Genomic DNA, 18,511 nt, shown 5'->3' with positions numbered 1-18,511 from the left:
TGAGACTTTCTACTCATTATAAATTCAGGTTCATATACATTAGCGAAGACTGTTACTCGCTATACACAGACGTACACCAACAATAAGAGTAACAACAATAATAAAAATAATAAAAGTAATAATAATAAAAATAATAAAGTTAACGAGTATAAAAGTATAATTATGCATGATAATACGATTTGCAATAAAATTCATCTGCCTTGCTTCGTTCAAGTACCTGACACTTTCCTCTTTCAATAATTTATTCACGTTTTCAAAATTTACGTTTCGGGGATTGTATATCTATATTATAAAATAATAATAATAATAACAATGAATAAAAACAACAACATTTTTCAAAATATTTCCTGCAAAAAAACATGCTTAAACGTGCAATAATAGCATCAACACAGCAATAACAATATATGAATGATGAAATCAATATAATAACCAATTCAGTAGTATTGTGTGTATTGTATCGTATCGTAATGTATCCATAGCATGTGCATTAATATTAAATTTTTTACCATAATTTTCATTCATTTAACGTCAACGTGTGCAAACAACACTGATTAAGACAATGAACTAACAATAAATATGGAAGATATAGAAAATTTTATCTAACTTCTTACCAAAAATCATTGTTCGGACTATAAAAAAAAAAACACTTCAAGAGCCATTCTTAAGCAATCAAATTCCTCTTAAAAAGAGTTTAACATCCTCTCCCAAGAAGTTAACTAACTATACAAAAACCATATATTCTCATTATTACCTCGAATAGAAAAACTGAAACGAATTCAATGATATGCCTGCCATACAAACATAAATCGCATCATTTTACCGCAATTAAATGTAGATTTATCAAAAAACAGTGCAAAGAATAACGAATACAAAAAAAAAAGAAATAAAAAGATGCAACAAAAATGCAAATTTCTACTAAAACAGAACAGAGCGAATGCTTGGGCATTCAATGATGATAATAATAATATAATAATTATAATTATTATATAATTATAATTATTATATTTATGAATCGTAAATACAAATTTCTTAAAAATCATACAAAACAGAGCTGCTTTGTTTTCACTTGCCGTCCGTTCGTGAACACAATTTTTGTTCTGGTTGTATGCAAACACATATAGACAATGATTAATGATAATGTATAATAGCAATAATAATTATCAATTATAATAAAAATTATTACCATAAAAATTATTCTCATTATTCTCATTATTATTATAACAATTATTACAAAACCAAGATTGAAAATTCCTAAATTGTTTTAAAAATTGTATGTATACAAAGTAAACTTGTGTTTAAATAAATGTACGTTTGTATAACACGCATAAAAATATGAAATATAACAAGAACAATAACAATAACAACAATTATAACAACAATACCACAATAAAATAACAATAACAACAAACACAAAAAACGAATATAAAGTTATAAAGTTAATGTGACTTGTAAGATGACAAAAAGGACCAAAACAATAAAAAAATAAGATTAACAAAAACAATAAAGTTAACTCCCATAACAACTACAATAAAAACAACAACAAAAACAACAACAAAAACAACAACAACAAACTGACATTGTCACACTAACGTGAACATTAACAATTATCAACTAAAAAATATGCAACTACACAAATAGCAACTACACAAATCTAAGAACAACAAAATCAACAACAATAACAGCGAAACTCCAATAACAATAACGACAAAAACCAAAAATCAACAACTAATAAATTCGCAACCATAGTGGCGTTACTAATAACAAACATAATTACTACAACAACAACAACAACAACAACAACAACAACAACAACAACAACAACAACAACAACAACAACAACAACAATGACAACAAAAATGACGACAACAATGACAACAAAAATGACGACAACAACAACAAAACGTTTAAAAAAAATGTTTATAATAAAAAAAAAATAAAACAATGAGTTTAATTATAACGAAAATTAATTAGATGAATAATCACAAAACACTATTATTAGTATTAATAATTGAAAACAACAATAATAAAATTAATAATTTTTTAATAAAAATAATAAAATATTATGTTGTGAGTATGTGAGTGAATGTCATAAACACACGGACATCATCATCAACTTCCGCCATCGTCATCAGCATCTTCTCCTTCTTCTTTTTCATCACTATCCCCATTTATCCATCTGCTGAGTTGCTGGGCTGGCCTACTGTGGATTAGATAGGAGGCAGGTGTTCGGATATGAACAATTTGACATCCTTCATTTCCTGTGAATGTGAATACGACGATGCAGCGATGACGTCACCGACAAACATGGACAGAATGATGATGATGGTGATGATGTGACTGTTGACAATAACGAGCTTGATGAAGTCACTGATTGATTTGAATTATGATGATGATAATACAGTTATAGAGGGAAAGATGTAACACTTCATAATAACAAAGGTAACTGATAAACTTGTAAAATGAAAAATAAGACTGACCTCATCGCATGAAGAATGACCGAGACCATTGTACATCTTGAACTGAACATTACCGTCAAACTGCTTGACAATCTCGCTGGTCATCTTACCCATGACGAATGGGATGAGGGTGTCGTCCGTGCCGTGGCACTGAAGTATTGGCACACTCTGATTGGCCTTCAATACCTGGTGGTGAATAATGATAATAGTGTCTAATAATGTGCACCACAATTCCAAATATGGAATTTTTCTCAGATCAAAAAACAAAGTACTAACAGCAGGAAAACTCCTATGCATTGGCAGCCAGGTACTTAGGGCCAGCACCCCTCCTAAGTTTTGTTGGGCCCGTGCAAATGCTGAATACAAAGCAACAGCTCCACCCTGGGAAAACCCGCCAATTATGATTCGACTCCTTGGAATTCCCAGTGCCTCTTCTGCTGCTATGTGACTTTGAACTGCCGTATTTAATGTTTAGTTAAGCCCTAGTTGCAAGTTTAAATATGAAACCTATCCATTTATTGTGCTGGGATGTTGTATGCAATTGAAAATAAATTCAACAAATTTCGTAAAACTAAGATGACTAATGTTATCATCAACCACTGTCAATCATTCAAACGACCAACTCTCTACCTACCACCTTTTGAGACAGAGATTACAATTAACTGATAGTCAACATTCAACCAATGCCACAGCAAATCAATCAAACAATCAACGAGCCAATCAGCTGACCAACCAACCAACCAACCAACCAACCAACCAACCAACCAACCAATCAATCAATCAATCAATCAATCAATCAATCAAGGGAAACATTCAGACAGCCACCTAGATCAGCTGCAGAATTGATGCCAGCCTCATCTTCAGCTGCATCAGCTGACAAGCTCTTTATATCAAACCTAGGTTGCATAGTTTCAGGACAGTTACATTAATTTAAACACACACACACATCTAAATTCACAAATAAAAAATTTTGAAATAATTTCCAAAATATGCTTATTAAATTACAGAGAAATTAATCAGCTTAACAATTTAAATAAAATTTTTGTATAAATAGATATTAAATGGATATATGAAAATTCTATTCTTGCTCCGTATTATGCTTTGCTAACTGTTTCTTTACATATTATTGCACCTCTGGAAAGTTTTAACACTATCATCACTGAAAAATGGAGTAAAAATGAATAAGAAACTGACAAAAAGTCAGCAAATATCAAACAATAAATCTAAAAAAATACATTTATTATAGAATTCATTCAAAATCAAAAAGACATAATTGAGATTTTGGGTAACATAAAAAATTTTGATATAAACTAAAATCATGTATAAAAATATCAAATATAACCTTATTGTATTAATTATTTTAAATAATTACCTCAAAAAAAGATGAATTAAAAAGAAAAAAAATGAATATTTCATTTCATAGTAACATATCAAAAAAAAAGACTGACCATGATGGCATAGACATGCCGCAGTTTAGGGTTACAGGGATTGAGTGACTGAAAAAGTAAAGTATGTATTAATTAGATCAAAATATCAAATAAATCAAAATATGTAACAAAAAGTAATAAGTAAATCTTATCAGAGTACTTTTAATATAAATTATAAAAACATAATTATACGCATAAATATACTTAAATGTATATAAAAAAAGTGACAATGTTAGTGTAGTGAGTAAACATAAAACAACCCCTACACACACACACACACACACACACACACACATACACACACACAAACACACACACATATATATATATATGTAAGAGAGAGCTTAAGCATAAAAAACAGCACTAATTTATTTAAATTTAGCGTCCCAATCAATAAAGTCGATGAACAAGCAAACATGTACTAACGCTGTTGGGCAGATATATTTGATGTGAGGTTGTGCTATTAATTTGAATGCCTGCAACCATCCATGTCTGCAATTCATAGAAAAGAAATAATAAATTTATAATAACTATCTAATTTGTCAATATTCATGATACATTCTACTATGCACATACTAAGTAGTAAGTACATGCTTATGTTTAAAATTTAAACATAAGCATGTACTTACTAAACAGTTTAATAATTTCAAGGGGGAAGATAGTTTAAAAAAGTCAAATTATGCTAGAAGTTTCAGCTATTAATTAAGAAAACAAACCCTGTGTCCCCAAGACCATGAAGAAAAATGACCTGAAATTATTATTTATCATTTTTTATTTTTTAAAATACAATTTTAATTTTAATCCTTCAATTACAATTTCATTTTTGTAAGAATGATGAACTGTTAATTAAAATGAAAATTTTGTCATAAATACTTGTCCTCAATTTACAATGTATGTATCTTTTAATTCAAAAATATAACTAATAATAAATAAAGCACAAATGAAAAATTAGGGAGGAAAAAAATTCGGATATTAAAAAAATCTAAAAAAAAAACTAACGGATGCGGTGTGCTTGGACGTAGCATTGTGCACGCAGGATGGAATGTTGGAAGCCATATTTCTTGAAATTTTGAAGCAAATATTTCCCATAAACTAACGAAGAGACAAATTTTTGATATTTTAGGAGCAGTTTCGCTGCAGATTAACAACAACAAAACAACCAACAACGATCCCCAACGTAGATCTCTCTTAATGTAGTTTTCTCTCTCTATCGATCGTCTCTCCAAACATAATTTCCCCGACGAAACAACCGTAATTTAATTTAATTATTAATAAAATATTTATTTATTTTATTAATTATTATCAAATAATCTAAAATTTAAGTTTTTTTGAAGTTAAAAAACATTAGCGAAAAAGGCTAATGCGTTACAATTTTTAGAGTTATCTATGTTTAAAAGTAAAACTACGGAATGATGCCGGCAAACTTAATTTTAGCTTTAAATTTAGTTTTAAACTTCATTTTATTAGTGAATTGTGAATGTCCGCCTAACGTTAAAGGTTGTCTTAATTAATGTTTATGTCATCTTTCTCAAACAACCTATTTGTCACTAAATTTACTGTTATTTCGCTTTTCTTACTACTCTCCCTTCATTTTATAATAAAATTTTTATTTCATTCAATTTAATTATTTTTAATTTAATGGTGAATCTATCTATAAATAAATGATAATTAAATAGTCAATTTTTTTGTCTTTTAGTCCACAGTTGGACTGATGACACATTTAAAAATGTTAACCCAAGCGGCTCCAACCTGGTGATATATTGCTACCATTCATTAAGAAATCCTAAAAAATCTCTATCAAAAACATGGACATCTGTCAAGGTTTTTATTTATTTTTTTTGTGTTTCATCAATAAAGTCTTTCCAACATTTAAGTTTAAAAATGCAGAGTAAACCAAAAATTCTAAAATGTTTAAAATGGTTATTTTTGAGGTTTAATTAATTATTAAATTTTATTTTATAAACTAGGCAGGGCTTTTTAAAAGTTAAATGTCAAACTTTGAAAAGCTTATTCTGCTGTTATTATTCAAATCTCTATTGAAAAATGTATATGAATTTTAATTTATTTATCCTTATTAAACAAAGAATGTAATTGTATTTAAAATTTATCTCAATTATTCAGTTTTTCTTGAAACCAAATGGTCTCTTCACATTGTATGAAGGCAAAAATGCAAGTGAAGTATGTTCCAAGTTTGAAGAAAGTTCCAAAATTTGGCTTCACCTGTCACCATTTTGGCAGAAGAACACCTTTTTTGTGTCTCCATTTAAAGATTCCTGCATTGGGATAGTCTCCAATGATGATTATGATGTCCAGCTCATTGTCAAACGTTAACTTCTTCTTCATTTATTATCGCCATTTTACTACAAAGAACAAATATTTTTGTTTGTTGTTTTTTTTATCTCATTTTAATTTTATATTGTTATTTGTAGCTGGTAATTTTTATATTAATATCTAATTTTATTTAATACAGACTTTGATATCGGCATGTTTGCTTGTTTCATGATTGGTGTTATACTTTTTCTCATGGCTCCTATACTAAGTAGGTAAGTAGTTCACATGTTATAATTAAATTATTTGTAGATATTTTATTTATTCTAAAGGATTTTCTAATTTGTTTATAATCACTGGATGATAATTTTTGAAGTAATGTTGTCTTCCACTACGGAGCTGGAGTTTCATTTGGGGTGCTGGCTTCCTTGCTTGTTCTTGGTTTTGTTCTTGGGAAGTTTCTGCCAAAAGTAGATAACATTTTTGTTTTTGTTCATTTAATCATTATAAATTTTTAAAGTTTCTTTTAAGTTAGAGATAAATTTTATTTTCTACTCATGTTTTACTTCCATTAAATGATTGTATTTCCACAATTATTTTACAAATATATGTGCCATCTCCTTTTAAGTAAAATCTTCAACTTTATAAAATCAACTTTTTAAAAATAGCAATACATTTGTTATTTAGAAAGTGACCAATCATTTATATGTACAAAAATTGATCAATCCTAAATTACTATTAACACATTGAACAATCACAATGCATTCAGGTTCAATAATAATTGATCAATAACAAATAATCAGTTGTATTTTATGCCGGTATTGCCCTATCATCATATGCTCTCATAAAATCTACTACTGTTACTTCAACAGCATCAAGTAATTAACCAATCATAAATTACTTCTATTTAAAATTTGGAAAAACAGAAATCAGTATTTTACAGTGTGCTGGTCGCTAGTCTATCACTGAGTGCCTACATGTGGAATCGGGTGTATGAAAACTTTGTCGATCTCATGGGCAACCATTTTGATTACCTCATCGTATATGTCATCATCACGAGCGTCATCAGCTTTGCTGTCTGCTACTATAAGGTTGTGTGTAATTGCTTTTGTTTTCGATTTATTGGGGATTTGCTTACCGACACGTTGTCTTCATTTACGCTATTGTAGTAATAATCATGACGTCAAAATCACCGACGTTACGTCATCGTTATAATTCCCAGGGCCCAGTATCAAACCCCAGGTTGTTAACTCTGATCAAATGGTCCATCCAACTGATAGGAGTAATTTTCATGTACTTTGGTTGTCAGTTGGAACCAATCTGTGCACTAACTGTCTTCCTGTTATTCATCCTCAAATTTGCCAAGTCCAAAATTAATATTCCATTCGTAGTTTGTTTCACTGACTTGTGGTGAGCTGTTTGTTGAATGTACTAGATTGAAGAAAATAAGTGTGTTTGAGTTTTTTTGTGATTGGCATTTATAATTTTTTAGAAATTTTGTTGTTGAGTTTTTTTGGTTCTGTTTATTTTTATGGTAGTATAAACATTTTTTAAACTGGTTTATGTTTGTTAAAAATCTTGAAGTAGGTGCATTCTTAGCTGTGAATGATGTATGTCTGCTGGCTGACCTAACTAGTGAATAACCAAAACAGTGTGAACGTTTTACAAAATCTGATTGATTTTTATTACTTATATAGTGCCAGATAAAAATTAAAGTACTCATATCAACAAAAGCATAATTATATGAACAGAAACCGACATAGTAAATATTTTCAAACTATAAGTTTTACACAAAATCAAGTACAATGTTAAACGTAACGGGATTTATGAAAACTAATTTTTTGTTAACCAAAATCGCGTTTAAGTTATTTAAAAACTCTTATCATTAATTACACAAACTGTTGTGATTCGTAGCCATGATCAATAACATTCTATATCATCATTATCAACTGCTATTACGAAATTTTTTATTCTCATTGCTATCACCATCATTAGTTTCCATCATCTTGGTCATCATCATGAAACCAGGTATCGTATGTTTCCACCTCGCATAAGACTTCTCACAGAGGAGGAATACAACATGCAAGGCTCCATCGAGACGAAGATGGCTCTGGAACAGCTGAGAGAGTACTGTCGTAGTCCTGAATGTAATGTATGGAAAACCATCTCTAGATTGAAATCACCAAATAGGTTGGTGAGTTAGTTTGTCGGTTGGTTGTTTAATTTTTTTGGTTGGTCTGTCTGTGTGACCTGACTTGGAGTTTAAAAAATGAAAAATTTTATAGAACTAATGCACGACAGTGTAACGTTTTTTTTGGAAAATATTTTTTTTTAAGTTTTAAAAGCATAGTAAAGTTAGTCAAAATTCTTCAGTTGTAAATTGTAATTTAACAATTGACCAATAGTAAATTAATTGTAAACTAAACTGTATGTCAATTTTTATTGGTATTTGTAATCTTTTAAGCAAAGCTTTTAATTCTGCTAAAGTTGTAAAGTGGAAACCTATACAGGTTGTCACAAGTTGTAAACTGATTACTGATTACCAAACTTAATTTAATCAATTAACAAATTGCTTCCAAAAAAGCTCTACGCAAACACAAAGCAAAGAAAATTTTTGTTGTGGTCCTAAATTGTTGTATTTTGATTTGAAGTGTATCCATCTTGCCCACGACGTTTTCCTTTTTTCACAAGGCTTGAATTTTTCCAATGTTCTCTTAGTTAGAGAAGGAGGTAGAGAATTCCAGAAAAATGGGCCTGAAAAAGCAAACACAGATTTAGCATCTGAAACAGGAATAAAGATAAAAGGAGAATGAAGGTAATCTTAAACAGGAGCGTTTAGGTTCAATTAATAATATAATATATCTGATAAGTACTTAGGAAGTAATTTAGATCGAGACTTCTACATTAATGTGCAAATTTTCAAAATTATTCTACATTTTATAGGCAGCCATTGCAAGAAAACAAGATATGGAGATATTTGAGAAAAGATAGGGGCACGAGCAGCAGAGTTAAAATGCCTTACTTAAAGGATCGAGCGTACATTCAGGAAGACCATAGCATAGTAGAGCGAGTTACGTTAATCAATCCTAAATAAAACTAACGAGGAAACGAGAAAAAAGTTTTTCTTTCTACGCAGATGAAAGTAAGAACCTTCAGCGACACTATTAATCCGAGAAGTAAGATACATGCTAGAATCAAAGATATAGCCCAGACTACGATACATATTAGATTGCTATGTTTGAGATGTCTCAATATTGTTAATAAAAATATTTTCATAAAGTTTTATAATTTGTTTTTAAATTTTTCAAATTAATAACTTTAAGATTCGCAGCATTTGTTGAGGGAAGTGTGGACCATGTATCTGATGAGGAATTAAATGAGCACATCTATGGCGACAAGTTTCGCGTTGCATCAATGTATTTGGATGATTGATTTGGGATTCTACAAATTGGATTTTATTGTTAATTTTGGTTTTTTAACTTGTAATGGAATCACTAATTTGGGATACTTCAAATTCAATGGTGTCGTTAATTTGGGTTTCTCCGTTATTAGCATTAGTGGTTTTGGTTTCTCGAAATTTCATGAAGTCATTAACTTTTTTATTTCCACCACTTTTAATGCAATTGCATAATTAATTTTTCAATCTCCCATTTTTTTATATGCTCTCTTTACGAAATTTTGTTGATTTGTTTTTTAAAAATAAATCTATTCTTTGACGACTTTCGTCTTTTACGTTCAAATCGTGTGTACGGACACTGTATTGTATTGACTGTTTTTAACAATGAAAAAGAACAATCATCAACGTACCTTGATATAAAAATTAATGATGGATTGTATAAAGATACTAATTGGCAACTAGCTAATTCAAATAGCCTGTATGTTTTATAATGTTCATTAAAAGTGTTGTGGAAAAAATTGAAATATTTGTCGAAAAATTTAATTTTGTGAAATAAAGACCAATCTTTGTAATTTGTACATGTGTATGTTGTCTAGTGTAATTAAGCTAATTATAAATTTTTGTACTGTTGTATCGCTATCTTATTCCATAGTTTACAGGTGGGAATGGCATTCATGTTTAAAGAAATTTTGTCATATTTTAGGGTTTCAGTAATAAATTTTGCATTAGCAGTTAATTATGTCATTTTTCTGTTTGTGCATCAAATAGATGTTTTTATTGAACCATTGAACATTCATTTACTTTTAGTTTAATTCTGTTTTACAAGTACATCTCTGTTAATTGTAAACAAAGTATTGAGTAACTCTAAAACTTTGCACTTTAATTAATTAATGAATACAAAGACTTTATGTTTTTACGATTTGACATTTCCGAATAATTACTCGCTCTCGCATACTAATTTATATTAACTTAGCGTGTTGTAAATGTTTCCACGCTTGTTAAAAGTTAGGACGGGAGACTATATATACTCTAAATTTCTGTTCAGGTTCATTACATGTCTCATCACAATTCTCTCTAGTCTCTTGTGCTAAAAATTTGTTAATCTTAGCGCGAAATATTATTGAAGCTTTTATAAATTCGATTAGAAATAATTTTTGGAGAATAAACATTCTTCTAAATCTAATTTTAGACTCTAGAAAAACAGAATTAAAATCAGAAAAAGTACAGGAGTGCAGAACTGTACTAGCCTGGTGAAAGACAAGGAAGTATCCCTGTATTTCTGAACAACAAACGCGAAATTCGAAAATGGATTATATTCGTTTGTATCAGTTTGAAAGTTTTGATAAGTTGAAGCAGAACATGCTTCCCAAACTAAAACCAAACGAAACAGAGGAGTTTATGAGGATTGCAGCCATGTGTCCAAATGACTGGACCTGCGTTGATTCAGACAGATATTTGATTGTCATTGGTTCAGATGATGGTACTTTGAGGGTGTGTGATAAGCGAACTGGCAGTCGGAAAGCTGTCATACTTAGGGTTGGTTCACTTTTTAAATTTTCATTCATGATTGGTTTCAATTAATATTTTTTATTATTAATAAATTTATATGATTTTGTAATTTTTTATTAAAAATAATTGAATATACTTGTTAAAATTTTCCAACCAAAAAATCTACAGGCTTCTGATTTGAGGATGACCAAAGCAATGGTAATAAATGTAGGTGACGATCTGGTTGTCACGGGCTTTGTCGATGGGAGGGTATCCATAGCTAGATTTTATGACCAGTCACAACCAGGCAATGGGGTTAGAATTTAATCATTTAAATTTTTTTCATGATTTTTAGCATTTCTTATTTAAATGTTCAATCAATTTCACGATTCTATCAAAATTTAATAGAAATGACAAATTTCAAATTCAAACAGGATATAATGCTCACGGATATACTTGGTGAACACAGGCAGGCCATCACATGTTTGGAATGGTCTGCAGACGAGTACAAACTCTTCAGTGGTGATGCAAAGGGAGTTGTCTTAGCTCATGAAGTCAACGTTAACCTGGTTTGTCATTTTCATTTTTACTGATAAAATGTTGATATTAGTTTGGTGATGTTGTTATTATTTTTAAAAATTCATATAATTATTAACAATCTGTTAAAATTTTCAACAGTTGAAAGTTGAATCATCTGTTTTGTTTATGGAGACATCAAGTATCATTCAGCTAAGTTACGCTGATATGCATCTGCTGACTGTCACAAAACATCGAGCTATCATTTACAGTTTCGTTGATAGCACGTACAAGATTGTCGGAGAAGAAAATTCAGAAATGTAATTTATAATTATTATGTGGATTGTTTAATTATCTACAATGATATTAATTTAAACAAATCTTCCACAAACAGTAAAAAGAAAACAATATTTGGAGGTCTGTTCAGCAAAGACAGCCAGACAAATGAACTGTTCATTTACATTGTTGCTGAAGGCTTACAAATATTTAAAGCCAGAATGGATGGATCGATAAAATGCTCCTACTCATTCACAGATGAATTGATCAAGGATAAGTTCAAGAACATTTTCATATTGGAGAGTCAACCTCAATCGAGTAATGATGTCCTCACATCATCAACACTGACAACCAGTTCTGATAAAAATATAAAAGTTACTAGCAACATAAACATTCCATGCAACATAGTGGAGCTCAATCTTCCTATTCGTCTGTCTCTTAAAGATGTTTTGGCTTTTGAGTGTGATGATTTAAGTGCTTCAAAACCTTTCGGAAATGATAAAACGTTCACTGGTTTCCAGCAAGTTAAGGAAAACGTTTTTTTGTTACATAATAGGAAAGGAGTTTTTATGCTGGCTGTTGATGGCATCAATAAACTTCCAGCTTATCATGCCTGTCTTGTTGATGGTAACGCCTACATTATTCAGGTGGCAGTCAACCGCATTCCATCTTTGGAAGTTTATGTCCTGGTTGGCAATGCGAATGAAAAAGTCATCAGACTTGCTGCTGACCCAATAGCCCTACAAAGTATGTTGTGTTTGTTTTTTAAGTGCTTTGATGGGTTCATTAATTTTTATAAGTGTATTACACTAACAATCCGAAATAGAAACAAATACATACATATTAATTCATGAAAACTGTAAAGATGAAATAATATAATTATTTTTTTATTTGATACAGTTGAACAACCACAGCCTTTGAATGGAAGTTTTATGACAGCAACTTCACTTACGTTATCAAAACTGAAAACAAAAACCAGCAGTACAGCCATGTCTTTGAAAGAGCCCATGAAACTGTTTAAATCTAGAGCATTTCAAATGTCTGAAAAGTTTGTTGACAAAGTTAAAGTGGTCGGTCAAACTACATTGAAAAATGTAAAGGACAAGGATTCATTTGTTGGGAAAAATATATCAAAAGGCAACGATGTGCTCAAGCAGATCTTCAAATCTTCCCATCCGGACATTTTAGCTAGAAATTCACGACCAGAGACATTAAAGAAGAATGATTACGGCTCCTTTAACAGATCGACAATTCCGGTTGTCTCAAGAAATCTACTTGACTTACAGGATGTAACTGAAGAGACGGAGAATGAAAAGGATGATGATCCTATTGTTTACGAATCCAAGAAATGTTACAGGAAAAGAAAAATCACTGTAGAAGGTGGAGAAAGTGGTTCCTGTCAGTCACTAACGTACAGCACTTCCATCCATCCGAAGTCAAGAACGCTTACAACAACCGCATCAACTTTCGGCCAAGTATCTGGTTCGAATTTTAATGCAAGTTTGAAAAATTCATTGAGAGGCTACTCATTGATGCCTTATTCGCCTGATGCCGAGTTGCCCTTATTGTCGTCGTCATCGCCTTCGATGTCAGACGCATCGATAATAGGACATGCATTAACGTCACAATCAAGATTGACGTCCTCATTAAGTGAGTTGAACAATGATCTCAATGCCGATAAGGTCAGTTTACTGTCGTTGCCTGCTGCAATCTGTGGCAAAAACATAAGCTCTTGTACAGAGAGGAACGCAGCTTCAGCTAGATCAACGTCAGCGACATCAGCCGCGTTCTCTACAGCGGCAGCAAATACATTTGAGAATCCAACAAATGATGATGATTTTGCAAATTTCTCAATAGTGCTCAACGACTCAACCACACTCTCCAGTCAGGAAACGACTGCTTCAAGGAATGCTAATATTACTTCTGTTGGAACTACTTGCACTGACACTAAATTGTCTTCAACGCTGGTTCCATCATCTGATGAAAAAACAAATGATTGCTTAGATGAAAATAACGACACAAAATCAACACATGCCGATGATTCAACATCATTAATGAAACTTCATCAACTTGAACTTGCAGCATCAACGTCAACAGTTGCTCCAGTAGATATTACTGTTGATTTACCAGTACTTTCAAAAGATGTGAAAACTGTTTTACAGGAGAAGTCAAATGAGAGGACAACCGAGGGTGTTGATGCTAAATTTCCGATCATATCAAGTGAGTCTTCATCATCAGCTTCATTGAACAAAGATCATGACGTTGATAGATCTCCTACTGTTTTGCCTCAATTTGCCACAAGTCGTATCTGTTCAGACAGTGGAACAACAACAACCTCCACGAAAACACAGTCTGATGCAGAAAGAAAAGATTATGGCATTGATTTAGACTTGCTTAAAAGTGACAAGAAGATTGATGTCAAATTGTTATTAGCTAATTTCAACAACGGCGGACCTGTCACCGTTGAAGAGCCTGTCGAAAGGATTCCTTTCTGGGAAATAAAAACTTTTCCAACATCACCCAACAAAACGCCTACTATCTCTACTACGTCATTGGAACCAGTGGAAGTACAAAATGAACATATTAACAAGACCTCGAAGGAAGGTGAGGAAAAAAATGGAGACAATGACAAAGAAGATTCATTCGAGGACATATACTCGAAATATGGACAGAAAAAAGCCGAGGTGTCTGACGATGAGATCAATCCACTAAAAGTTAGGGGTTCTTTAAAAAAAGGTAAGAATGACTTTTATGATTTAGTCAGTAGGAGTTACAAAGACCGTGATGGTAACAACTTTCAAATTATTAATTCTAACCCTAACGATGATTTTAATATTTATTTCGAAGACGAGATTCGAAATCTTGAACGATTCAATGATTCCGAAATTGAACATAATTTAAAAGTATCTGATTGTGATGATAGTGATGAAAGTGACAACGGCGATGAGGATGGTAGCGATGATGTAGAGGATGATAACGACGGGGATTTTTGTGTGATCTCTGCAAATGACGTCACAGAGGGTGCTTCGCAATGGTCAAGTGTGCCACCACAACAACATTCGCAGCTGTTGTCGTCATCATCTTCGTCGCCGCTGTTGCTCATCTCGTCATCGCCATCGGCCACGCCAGCCATATTAATAGATAATTCAATTTTTCCTAATTTTTTCCAAGCAGGTACAAGCCAGTACAGAAACCCACAAACGACCGTAAATTTAAAGAATTTAAACATAGACCCGCTTGTGATTTTGGACGAGTTCACGACGGCGTTGCTCCGCACACAAACCGAACAAATAAAGCTAAAAAATGTTGAACTCCGTGAGTTCTTCAGATTCACCACAGCTTTCCCCGTCGGCTCGTTTGCCGTGAGCGGTCAGAGAATATACTGCATTTCCAACAGGCTGGGCTGGTTGTGCACGCAACGTGGCAACATAAGAGGTAACAACGTGTTCAAGTTGAGATACAACAGTCCGATGGATGATTCGGCGAAGTGGCTTTCTTTCCACCCCAAGGTGCCCATCAGAGCCCAGCAGGTGTCTGCCTACTCCGGTGTTATCTGGAGACTCCTGGATGGCAAGGCGTTTGCATACTTTGGTCACGTGACAGCCGAACATACGTGGACGATGTTTGCTAATGATGTAGCGTTCATTCACGTCTCAAATGAAAATTGTGCCTTGTAAGTTCTGCTGCTTGTGTTTCTGTTTAGATGGTTGTTTCATTGTATGCTCTTGTTGTTTATTTAGTGTTGTTCGAAATTAAAATTACATATGGAAAGATAAATCTTAGTCATAAATATGCGTTCTTAATTCAAATTAATATTATTTTATGGTAATCTTCCAACAGCTTTGTGAAGAAAAATGGTGACCTCTACGTGCACAGAGGGGTTAGCAGGGATCGTCCTTGCTTCGAACCCTTACAAATTTTACTGGGGTTCCCCATCGTGAAAGTTTCTCACAGGGACGGGGTGGTTTGGGTCCTGGATAGATCCGAGTCGATGTCAGCATTCGAGTTGGTCTTCGAGGAGAAGAGTGATGGCGAGTATGGGGGCAGTGGAAATGATAGTAGTAGTGGTTATGATGAAGATGGATGTTTTCGGTCTCACGTCATAGCGAAAGCCAACAGACTCACTAAGATCAAGTTTGTTGATTTTTTGATTGATATTTTAATTTTGATGTTGTAACTAATGCCACAAACATATCATATTTTCAATTACTCATAAACGAAACCTTTTGAATACTCATGCAGACTCGACGGCAGAGCCTTTCCGGAAACTTTCGAGTTAAACACGGCCACCATGAACACCACCACCAACAGATACACCACCTCCATTGTCGTCAACTCAGCAGTGTCTGATTATAGATCATTCGTCAAGAGAACGCTCAACATCAACTGCGAGAGCATCATCAAACTCCATAACATCAACAATGTCAAGAATAAAAATTTGACCAACGATCATGTTATCGTCGCTGCAACATCTTACTATGATAACATCAAGAAACGCGGTGCCTTCAGCAGTAACATTCAGTTGATGGCGCCGTCGTTATTACACATCAGCGCAGGTGAAAAATCGTCGTCATCCAACAAGAACATTCGCAACAACAAAAAGAACTATGCAGCATCTGCAAGCTCTTCTTCTAGCTCATCAACGAACAAATTGACAGCAGAAGAAGAAGAAATAGCCTTACACAATTCCACACATTTATTGATCCCCAACAAGACGACAAACATCAACAACACAGTCTTCATGCTGACTAATGAAGGGGAAGTTATTTTCACTCATGGTATTACGAGAAGCTCGCCAGGGGGATGTGGATTGTGGTACAACGTATGCCAAACTGTGAAGGTAAGTGTTCATATTACTAATTAGTTTAGTTTTTTGGTGTTACTTGGAAATTATTTAAAAACTTTTCATCAACTCAATTTTTTTTCTTATTTACATCATCACCAGATATTTCCTACAAAGAAATCGTCTCAAGGTAAAAACATAACTGAAAATTCGTCGTCATTGAAATGCAAAGAAAATGGGGATGTTGTGGTTTGTTCAAGATACTATGATGGCTTTGTCTTCATGACTCTGCCTATTTATGGTAAGTATATTGGTTGTCCTTTTTATGATTATGGACTTCATTTATTCTTTGAAGATTGTTTTTTGCTTATTTTTCGTTTAGATTGAATGGGGCGGTGGGAATGGGTAATAATTGATTGAATGAATGGATGTTTGACTGAATAAAGAACAAATGATTTAACATCACACTCTTGCACATCGCCTCACACAGGTTACAGATTCGAATCAAAATGGATGTCCGATTCTCAAGGATTTGATTTCTACAGCATCTTCAAGGACATGTCCGTCAGTTCAAGTAAGCCTGATTAAATAGCTCATTTTCTATTTAACATGATGCTATTTTACTTTTTCAATTAATTTTTCTATTTCATCACCAATCAAATAACTAACCAAATAACCATCCAATGCAGCATCGATCTGGTTATTAACGTGGGACAACTGCATAACGAACATGATAATGACCTGTTCATTTGGCTCCATGTTCCCAGTACCTCATCCACCGACCGAGACTAAAATTTCCATGCTAAGCGCCTCGTCGCAAGCCGTCTGGTGTCTCACGGAGGACGGCGCCATCTATGTCGCTAACCTCTGCAAAGAAGATGCCAGTGATGATGAAAAGGAGGATGAAAGTGATGGAGCTTCTGCCGGCGAGCCCAAGGAGAAAAAATTCAAGTGGAGATCCATGGAGTTGTCGCAATTAGGTTGGTGCTTGTTGCTTATTCATTATTATTTATCCTTGTTCTTTATGGCATCTACAAATTTTCAAAATCTACATGTTTCTACTCAAGTCGCGCACTAACACGTATAACTACTCTTAAATACTAATTAACAAATGCGTATATAACTACTAGTAAATACTAATTAACAGATGCATTTCATCATCAAATAACAGACAGTAAGTCAGGTCGGTGTCGGATGAAACACATCTCCCTCGGTCGCTCTCACGTCTGGGCGGTCGACCAGTCTGGATCGGTCTATTTCCGAACATCAGCTCGTTACAATTCTAAGGGACTTAATCCTGCCTGGATTTTGATTTCAAATGCTTTTAGCCCGGAACTTGATACCGTCAAATTTGACAAAGTCTTTGTGTCGGGAGATGATTCATTGGTTAGTTATGATTCTTCTTGCTGTTATTATTATCACATTCTTGTTGTTACACCCCTTATTACATCATATTTGTGTTCGTGACCATTTTGTTATAGTTCTCCTTCACAAATCACTAACATAACTCTTATCGTACCCGAACAGGTATGGGCCTTGGACACGACAGGTCAGATATACGTGAGAGAGGGGATCAAGGAATCGCTCCATATTGGTTCTAACTGGGATTCAATCTTGGGTTAGTTGATGATGAAGATTAGGTTGATGGGATGATGATGAGTAATGATGGTTGATAATTTCTTTATGTCGGTAGATGTAAAATTAATGAAAACTTTTTAACTTCTAGGGCCTAAAACTCATTCTCTAAGCTTGAGTGGAAACTTCGCTTACGTTGTCGGTTCGGACCATCAAGTACACATCCGAGTCGGTATAACTCCCAAATATCCGGATGGTCTCTTCTGGGTTAAAATCCCGAAATATGAATTTTCAAAAATATACAGTAAGTTTTTTCTATTCATTC

At 33.1% G+C, this 18,511-nt stretch overlaps 3 protein-coding genes across 3 annotated transcripts in view; 2 read left to right on the top strand and 1 right to left on the bottom strand.

Annotated features, from left to right (window-relative positions):
• Positions 1 to 1,696: 1,696 nt before the first annotated feature.
• Positions 1,697 to 5,043, bottom strand: HELRODRAFT_154397 (hypothetical protein). Its single transcript, XM_009011916.1, has 9 exons — positions 4,883 to 5,043; positions 4,600 to 4,631; positions 4,310 to 4,375; positions 3,905 to 3,952; positions 3,282 to 3,352; positions 2,733 to 2,911; positions 2,478 to 2,642; positions 1,897 to 2,258; positions 1,697 to 1,803 (listed from the first exon to the last, which is right to left on the bottom strand). The coding sequence occupies exons 1-8, from the start codon at positions 4,937 to 4,939 to the stop codon at positions 2,208 to 2,210; spliced, it is 669 nt and encodes a 222-aa protein (XP_009010164.1). The 5' UTR covers positions 4,940 to 5,043; the 3' UTR covers positions 1,697 to 1,803; positions 1,897 to 2,207.
• A 256-nt stretch (positions 5,044 to 5,299) lies between these two features.
• HELRODRAFT_108925 (hypothetical protein) lies at positions 5,300 to 9,869 on the top strand. The gene is made up of 9 exons (XM_009011915.1): positions 5,300 to 5,380; positions 5,580 to 5,704; positions 6,005 to 6,209; positions 6,354 to 6,426; positions 6,528 to 6,621; positions 7,078 to 7,242; positions 7,374 to 7,561; positions 8,180 to 8,341; positions 9,475 to 9,869. The coding sequence occupies exons 4-9, from the start codon at positions 6,368 to 6,370 to the stop codon at positions 9,581 to 9,583; spliced, it is 777 nt and encodes a 258-aa protein (XP_009010163.1). The 5' UTR covers positions 5,300 to 5,380; positions 5,580 to 5,704; positions 6,005 to 6,209; positions 6,354 to 6,367; the 3' UTR covers positions 9,584 to 9,869.
• A 984-nt stretch (positions 9,870 to 10,853) lies between these two features.
• HELRODRAFT_166689 (hypothetical protein) overlaps positions 10,854 to 18,511 on the top strand; it is a gene marked incomplete at both ends in the record, with an annotated part of 7,926 nt that continues 268 nt past the window's right edge. The window contains 14 exons of the mRNA XM_009011914.1: positions 10,854 to 11,084; positions 11,226 to 11,351; positions 11,471 to 11,605; positions 11,715 to 11,872; positions 11,947 to 12,575; positions 12,729 to 15,501; positions 15,669 to 15,962; positions 16,071 to 16,668; positions 16,774 to 16,912; positions 17,102 to 17,185; positions 17,301 to 17,591; positions 17,783 to 17,997; positions 18,139 to 18,229; positions 18,338 to 18,490. Coding sequence (XP_009010162.1) covers positions 10,854 to 11,084; positions 11,226 to 11,351; positions 11,471 to 11,605; positions 11,715 to 11,872; positions 11,947 to 12,575; positions 12,729 to 15,501; positions 15,669 to 15,962; positions 16,071 to 16,668; positions 16,774 to 16,912; positions 17,102 to 17,185; positions 17,301 to 17,591; positions 17,783 to 17,997; positions 18,139 to 18,229; positions 18,338 to 18,490 — 5,917 coding nt within the window. The remainder of the gene's footprint in view (positions 11,085 to 11,225; positions 11,352 to 11,470; positions 11,606 to 11,714; positions 11,873 to 11,946; positions 12,576 to 12,728; positions 15,502 to 15,668; positions 15,963 to 16,070; positions 16,669 to 16,773; positions 16,913 to 17,101; positions 17,186 to 17,300; positions 17,592 to 17,782; positions 17,998 to 18,138; positions 18,230 to 18,337; positions 18,491 to 18,511) is intronic.

This window comes from Helobdella robusta (assembly GCF_000326865.2).
Source record: "Helobdella robusta unplaced genomic scaffold HELROscaffold_10, whole genome shotgun sequence".
In the NCBI taxonomy this organism is placed as follows: domain Eukaryota; kingdom Metazoa; phylum Annelida; class Clitellata; order Rhynchobdellida; family Glossiphoniidae; genus Helobdella; species Helobdella robusta.
This window is presented reverse-complemented; position numbering and strand designations above follow the sequence as displayed.

Excerpts from the sequence above, each read along its gene's own strand:
- HELRODRAFT_154397 (XM_009011916.1), bottom strand. The coding sequence starts at position 4,939 with ATGGCTTCCAACATTCCATCCTGCGTGCACAATGCTACGTCCAAGCAC. Across the intron at positions 4,632-4,882 it reads CGTCCAAGCACACCGCATCC|GTCATTTTTCTTCATGGTCT; the intron begins GTTAGTTTTTTT and ends TAATAATTTCAG. Across the intron at positions 2,643-2,732 it reads TGCATAGGAGTTTTCCTGCT|GTATTGAAGGCCAATCAGAG; the intron begins GTTAGTACTTTG and ends ATTCACCACCAG.
- HELRODRAFT_108925 (XM_009011915.1), top strand. The coding sequence starts at position 6,368 with ATGTTTGCTTGTTTCATGATTGGTGTTATACTTTTTCTCATGGCTCCT. Across the intron at positions 7,243-7,373 it reads TTGCTGTCTGCTACTATAAG|GGCCCAGTATCAAACCCCAG; the intron begins GTTGTGTGTAAT and ends TATAATTCCCAG. Across the intron at positions 7,562-8,179 it reads GTTTGTTTCACTGACTTGTG|GTATCGTATGTTTCCACCTC; the intron begins GTGAGCTGTTTG and ends TCATGAAACCAG.